This window comes from Carlito syrichta, unplaced genomic scaffold (genome assembly GCF_000164805.1).
Source record: "Carlito syrichta isolate Samal-C Ts95f unplaced genomic scaffold, Tarsius_syrichta-2.0.1 Scaffold304400, whole genome shotgun sequence".
Classification (NCBI taxonomy): Eukaryota; Metazoa; Chordata; class Mammalia; order Primates; family Tarsiidae; genus Carlito; species Carlito syrichta.
The window spans coordinates 921000-927604 of record NW_007248496.1 but is presented as its reverse complement, the minus strand read 5'-3'; the positions used below and the strand labels follow the sequence as shown (position 1 = coordinate 927604).

At 49.6% G+C, this 6605-nt stretch overlaps 1 protein-coding gene across 1 annotated transcript in view; it reads left to right on the top strand.

Annotated features, from left to right (window-relative positions):
• Nucleotides 1–540: 540 nt before the first annotated feature.
• The window catches only part of LOC103262237 (BCL-6 corepressor-like protein 1), a gene marked incomplete at its 5' end in the record, with an annotated part of 6863 nt that continues 798 nt past the window's right edge, over nt 541–6605 (top strand). Inside the window, 3 exons of the mRNA XM_008059863.2 lie at nt 541–660; nt 1732–1885; nt 5697–6605. The exon at nt 5697–6605 is cut by the window's right edge and continues 798 nt beyond it. Of these exons, the coding sequence (XP_008058054.1) occupies nt 541–660; nt 1732–1885; nt 5697–5979 (557 nt within the window). The remainder of the gene's footprint in view (nt 661–1731; nt 1886–5696) is intronic.

The window sequence follows — 6605 nt, the reverse complement described above, 5'->3', positions numbered from 1 at the left end:
CATGGTCAGCTAGCTGAACATTGTGACCAGCAGGGAATTGAAATCCTGAGACAGGTCTAGGATTCAGCTTGCAGAGTAATTCCCTACACCAGTTGAAGCAGGAGTCCCAGACCTAAATGCCTTCAGGCTGAGCTTCGAAAACAGGGAAGCAGGCTGAGTGGGGCTGAAGCCACATGTGTCGCTGCTCCCTCCCGCCAACTGTTGATATGCTGGAATTTGGACACAGTGTTGCCAAATCTTCTGATTTTTTTCCACAAAAAATTGGAAATCTGGATTTTTAAGTGAAATTGCCCAATTAAAAAATGTTGGAAGTGAATTAGAATGTTTTGTTTTGTTTTTTAAACACTGGGCCAAACCTCAGGCGGTCAGTGGGCTAAATTGGGCTCCTGGCTGCTGGTTTGCAGTCTCTGAGCAGGAAGCATCTCTCTCTCTCTCTCTCTCTCTCTCTCTCTCTCTGGTCACTCCTGGCCTTACTTCTGGTCTTCCTTCCCTTCGCTCAGCCCCATATATATAGACTTGGCTCTGGGATTCCGCCTCCAGCCTACCCTCCTTGTCTCACTACCTTCTTGTCTTTCAAATCAGATCACCTCTCGGATCTTCAGGGACGGGCAGAGGGTGATCCTGGTGTATCCTGGGATTTTTACAGCAGTTCTGTGTTGGGTAAGTTTTAAGTGGGATTCTTCCCAACCTCATCTGTGACACAGGCATGTGGGTCTTGGTTTGGCTTTCACTGATGCTTTTTAAAGATAGGAGTAGCCCTGTCACCTGTCAGTAGCTTCCAGACCCTAACCCTAACCCTAACCCACCCTTCACCCAGACTCAGATGTCCTTTGCCTAAACCAGGAGATGTAACACTGACTTGGACGAAGCCATCCCTTATTAGCCCTGAGCCACTCTCTACCACTCCCTATCTTGGACACTTAGAAAATTATCTCTTCCAGGTTCCTTTCTCCTCCCTTGCTTTCTCTTAACCCTGCCAGAAGCCCCTGTGAGCAGTGTCACCGCTTTTGGTACTGCTCATGCTCAAGAGGGGCCCAGCCCCTTACCTGGCAGTTGCCGTATTCTTTCCCTACCCTGCCCCTATGGTGCAGGCATAGTTTTTGAGATAGCTGCTGACTCCTGATGCTTAGCCTTCTGGGCTCAGCTTTCCTCTCAGAGGATAAACATGTCTTTTCCATGGTGGCCATCTAGCATTTGCTGATTGGGCTAGGGGCTGAAGATGAAGGGAAGCACCCACCCGTAAACATAGGGGAAGCCAGAGCGGAGAAGGAGGTTGGGATGGAATGCAACAGGCCACACTCGCACACTTGGCTGGGGAAGGGAGCCCTCTGAGCCCCCTCTGGGCTTCCAGGGATCCCGGTAGGCCTAAGGCAGCCACAGCCAGAGAAGGGTAGGTGTTTTTTACCTTGCCCTTGACTGCTGATAGTATCTCCAGGCTTCCATCTCCAACAGCTGAGAAGCTCATCCTTCACATCACCTTGCTTTTCCCAACTGGAGGGTGGCGGAATATAAGAAACCTCTGGCCACAACATGCTTTCTTCCAGGACGAGCACTTTCACATGCCCTTCCAAGAGGGTGAGCTATGGGATCAGCAAACCTTAGGCCCGACCAGGGCCTTGTTGTTTATCTCCCAAGCACCCCCTTCACACCCCCTTATCTGGTTGGAGCATTTCCTTTCTTCAGTTCTGTACACATAGCTGAGTCCTAATTCCCTCTGTACTTTCCTTACAGAGGAAAAGGATGGGTTTGCCTGTGACCTCCTACATAATCCTCCTGGGAACTCTGATCAAGAAGGAGATGATGTGGAAGAGGATGATTTCATGTTCGAATTCTCAGAAAAACCTCTTCTCCCTTGCTACAACCTCCAAGTGTCAGTGTCCCGCTGGTAAGTGTCTGAGAGACCCACAGGGACTGAGCACCAGATCCTGGCAACCCCTGGCCCATCTCCTGAGGAAAGTGGAATTCTCCAGAAGGAAGTGAAGACCTGGTTAACTAGCATGGGAGCATAGGAAAGATAACATATGACAGAGGCCAGTGGGCCCTTCCAGCCCAGATTCGTTATGTTCAAATTAGAGGCTGCAGGCTCTGGGTACGTTGACTCTATACTTCCAGAACCTACATCTCAGTTTTCTCCAGAAAGGATTTTTTTTTTTAGTCGAAGTCTCACTCTGTCGCCCAGGCTGGAGTACAGGGGCATGCTCATGGCCACCGCAGCCTTGACCTGCTGGGTTCAGGCAATCCTTCTGCCTCAGCCTTTCAAGTAGCTGGAATTACAGGCACATGCCACCTTGCCTGGCTAATTTTTTGATTTATTGTAGAGATGAAGTCTTTGCCATGTTGCCCAGGCTGGTCTCGTGGGCTCAGGCAATCCTCTCACCTCTGCCTCCCAAAGCACTGGGATTACAGGAATAAGCCACCGTGCCCGGCTCCAGGAAGGATTTTTTTTGGTACTGTTCTGAGTGTAAGAGATAATCTGGGAGATATTTGGGCTGATGAACTATTAGAATCTCTGGAACGTTCTTGTGGTTTCTGGGGACAACCAGATAGAATATTTGAAATTGAGATGGTTAGAAAAGCCGGGACATATGGTTGCCATAGCTGTGGGGCCACTAGGGTCTTGAAGTAATCCTCAGCCTTGCTTCTCACAGTTGTAATGTTGGGGAGGGGTGGTACCAATGCTGTCGGCTCAGATAGCTGTGCACATTATAATGGGGATCACCCATTTTCAGAGACCAGAATATGCCTGACGCTTAACATTCTACTGAACCCAGTTTGACATTTATTTGATGGTTCAGAGGGAGTTCGACAGCTGGCAGAGCTGTGGCTCTTGCCAGGTTTCCTCACACGTTGGCATGTAGAAGTGCTGGTTGAGAGAATGAGAATGTGGGATGAAATGCCCTTTAAAAAAAATAGAGACGAGGTCTCACTGTATTGCCTAGGCTGGTCTTGAACTCCTGGGCTCAAGCAATCCTCCCGCCTTGGCCTCCCAAAATGCTGGGATTCCAGGAGTGGGCAACTGCATCTGGCCAGATTGCCCTTTGTTCTTAGCCTCTTATAATAGTCCCATCCTATCGGTGTCCTCACGTTTTTAAATTCCTTTGCAAACAATTTTAAGGACAGTTTTTCTTTGGTGTCTATTCAAGAAATAGCAGACCCTATTTAGACCCTAGCTTGAAGGGCACAGGTAGGGATCCAGGTGGACAGTGGATTAGGAACCATTCAAGTGAAGTCCTCTGTCTACCAGCTCTAACCATTAGACCACTCAAGTGAGATCCTCTGTCTACAGCTCTAACCATTAGACCACTGTTTCTTTACATCCCTTCCCCCATGGCCTGATAAGAGTAAAAATAGCCTATATAATGACACTAGTAGGGATCAAGTTTCAGGGGCTTTTGGTCCTTATTCTTCTGGGCATAAACTGATCCCCGAGGGCGGGGTGGGGCCTCTGGGATATAGTATTGCACAGTTAATTAATTCCTCCAAAGTATTCAGCACCTCCCTCTCTGAAACAGGATCTTGGGCCCCAGGCAGTAAAAGGACCAGGGTAGCCTGCTTTAGGTACAGGCAGAACACAGGCCACCAAGGCAGTGTGCCACTCAGCGAACCAGGCGGCAGGCGCGTCATCAGCCCAGAGCTCAGTGCCGGCATAGCTGGTGTTTGTGACGTTACATCCTCCAGTGCGTGTTCTGAAGCTGTCCTTCCCCACAGCTGCAGCACAAAGTGAAGATGTTTCTTCTTCAAGAAGTGGGGGGTGGTAGTGGTGTAGAATGATGACTCTGGGGCCCTGTGAGGTTCAGAAAGGCCTTCTGAATCATCAAAGCAAGACTGAATTCTGATCACTCCAGTGTGAATGTTCTGAGGGGTGTTCCCCCCCATCTTTGGAAGTGATAGTCCAAGTGCATGATATCCATAGTCCTGTTTTCTTAACCCAGAGCACTCCATTCCCTAATCACGTGAGATAAGAGTTTGCCGTCATTTGGGAGAAATGTTGTATTTTAGGAGTAGGGATTGTGGGTTTGGGCTGATGTTTTAGGCACTGTACAGAGCACTTGATTCTATAAACATGTCTTAAACAGCTGCACCAGGTCAAACCCTGAAGACCAGAACACAGCTCTGGCCTTCAAAGAACCCACGGTCTAGTGGAGTAGACAGACAAGTATATCATTAACTCTAATAAAACACAAACTACCCTAAACAAATTTATTACTGTAAAAAACTCAAACAGTTCTGCAATGTGTCAAATGAAAAAAGTTCCAGTCCACCTTGAATTCTCATTGCCATTGAGAATTTCTTTTGCATTCTTTCAGAAATGGGCTGTTAGAAATATTATACTAGGGGTCTTAACCAAGTGCCACAAAGCCATGAAAGACAGAGGAGCAATCGGTTACCCTGGGGGAACTTTTTGCAGACTTTCTGAGCTGTTTCAGCATCTTTCTAAGCTGTTTCAGCATCTTTCTGAGCTGGTCCGGGAAGAAGGATGGAGAGCAAGGCACTGAGACATACAAGTTCAGAAAGTAGTAGTAGTTTTATGTTGCTGGCACTTGGTGGGATAGGGAATACAGTGTGTGTGTGTGTGTGTGTGTGTGTGTGTGTGAGAGAGAGAGAGAGAGAGAGAGAGAGAGAGATTGGGTGGAGATTGGGCTGAAGAGGTTGAATAGGGTCATATTTAGAAGGTCTTATATCATGTTAAAGAATTTGGAGTTGTTTCTAGAGGCACTGGGGATTCATCTAAAGCTGTTTAGGGAGGGAGTGGAAGGTCAGCTTTTCTTTTTAGAAAACTCTAATGCTAACAGAAAATCCAATGAGTGTGAGTGGGAGTGCAGAAGAGTGACTTGGCATAGGGCAACCAGAGAGGAGGCTGACACAACAGAGCCCAGGCCACCAGTGGTGAAGGCTGGAACTGGGACAGTGGCATGGTGAGGAAGGAAAACCCTGTGAACTGGGACTGCTAACACGGGGAGGCAGCGTTTCTTGCACGTTGAGTCAATGTAAGCGTTTGGCCCAGGACCTGCCTCTCCAGCACCCCTCCCAGCTGTCCCCAGCCTGCCGCCCAGTCGGGTGTGCTCAGCAAAGTCAGACTCACTGTAATGTGAGCTCTGGCCCTGCAGAAACGATGGTGCTGCCGCTGGAGAAAAAAACTTGTCTAATGCATTCCAGAGCCAAAGAGAAATGCCTTTTGGATTACCCGCAGTTTAGGCCTTTCTCCACGGCTCCCCCTCTGCTGGGGAAGATCTCGGGGAAGCAGGAGTGAGAACAGGAGAGGGACGCCAGCCCGGGCTGGCAGGGGTGGGGGCTGGGGGAAGGACTGGTCCCAGCAGATGGCAAATCCCAGGTCACAGGGGTGCAGGCTAAATCCCGGGGAAGCCTGCTAAGAGTTTTTGGTTCTAGAAGGCCCATTTTCCTCCTGCTCGCTTTTCTTTCCTTTTTTTTTTTTTTTTTAAGAGGTAGGCCGTGGATTGAGTGCTCACCGTTTAGCTGAAAGCCGGGTCAGGCCATGCAGGAGACAGGAGAAAATATTTGCCTCAGCTCCACTAAGGAGCCTGTGGTTTAGTTGGGGGGTGGGTAGCCACACTGGCAGCAAGTCACAGTGGGAGGTTCAGGTGGTTGCAGCCATCAGGGGCTGTGCACAATGCTCCCAGTCAGCCCCCCACTGCTTCCCCCAGCCGCCTTCCCTAACTCTCATCCTTGCCTTTCAGGCCCTGCAACTGGTTCCTCTTTGCGGATGTCCTGAAGAGGCTGAAGCTTTCCTCCAGGATCTTTCAGGCCCGGTTCCCGCACTTTGAAATTGCCACCTTGCCCAAGGCCGAGTTCTACCGGCAGGTGGCCTCCAGTCAGCTGCTGACCCTTGCTGAGAGCCCTGGAGGCTTGGACGACAGATCCCCCCCAGGCTCCTCAGAGACTGTGGAGCTGGTGCGGTACGAGCCAGACCTACTTCGGCTCCTAGGGTCCGAGGTGGAATTCCAGCCTTGGAACAGTTGACCGGGAAAAACAGCCCCTCCTTTTTCTTCTTTTTCCTCCCAAGTTCACCCTCCCCCACCTCCCATGTCTTTCCCCCACCGAGCACCAGACTGCAGAATGAGGCAATAATACGGACCAACAAGAAGCCGCCTTATCCAATGCCAGCATTAGTGACTGGACTTTTTTCGTTTTTTTTGTTACAGTTAGTTCTCATCTCCCTGTCGTCGTCATTGTTGTTGTGGTTGGTGATGGGGGTGGAAAGTTGAAATCCACGTCTGAGGACATGAGGTCCCAGGGGTGGTGGGAGGTGGCGCCAGGGTCCCTTGGACTGGCCTCCTTGTATGACCAAGACCAAACCTGGGCCCTGGGTGGCCTTGGCCTGTCCCAAGGAGAAATGAGAAAAGCCCAAATCTCTGAGCGTCCCGCTCCATTCCCCTGTGTTCTTCTGTCTTCCATAGTATTTATTTTATTAGTATTTAATTTGTATTGTTTCATTGGTTTCTGATAAGTCTGTATCACTGTGACGATTTGAGACAACTTGTTGTATTGAGGGACTTTCTTTACCTCCTTTCTTTTTCTTTCTTGATGAGCTCTGACAAAGTTATTCCCAGGTGTTTCCCCCCCCCCACTGGGAAGGGGGGTGGGGG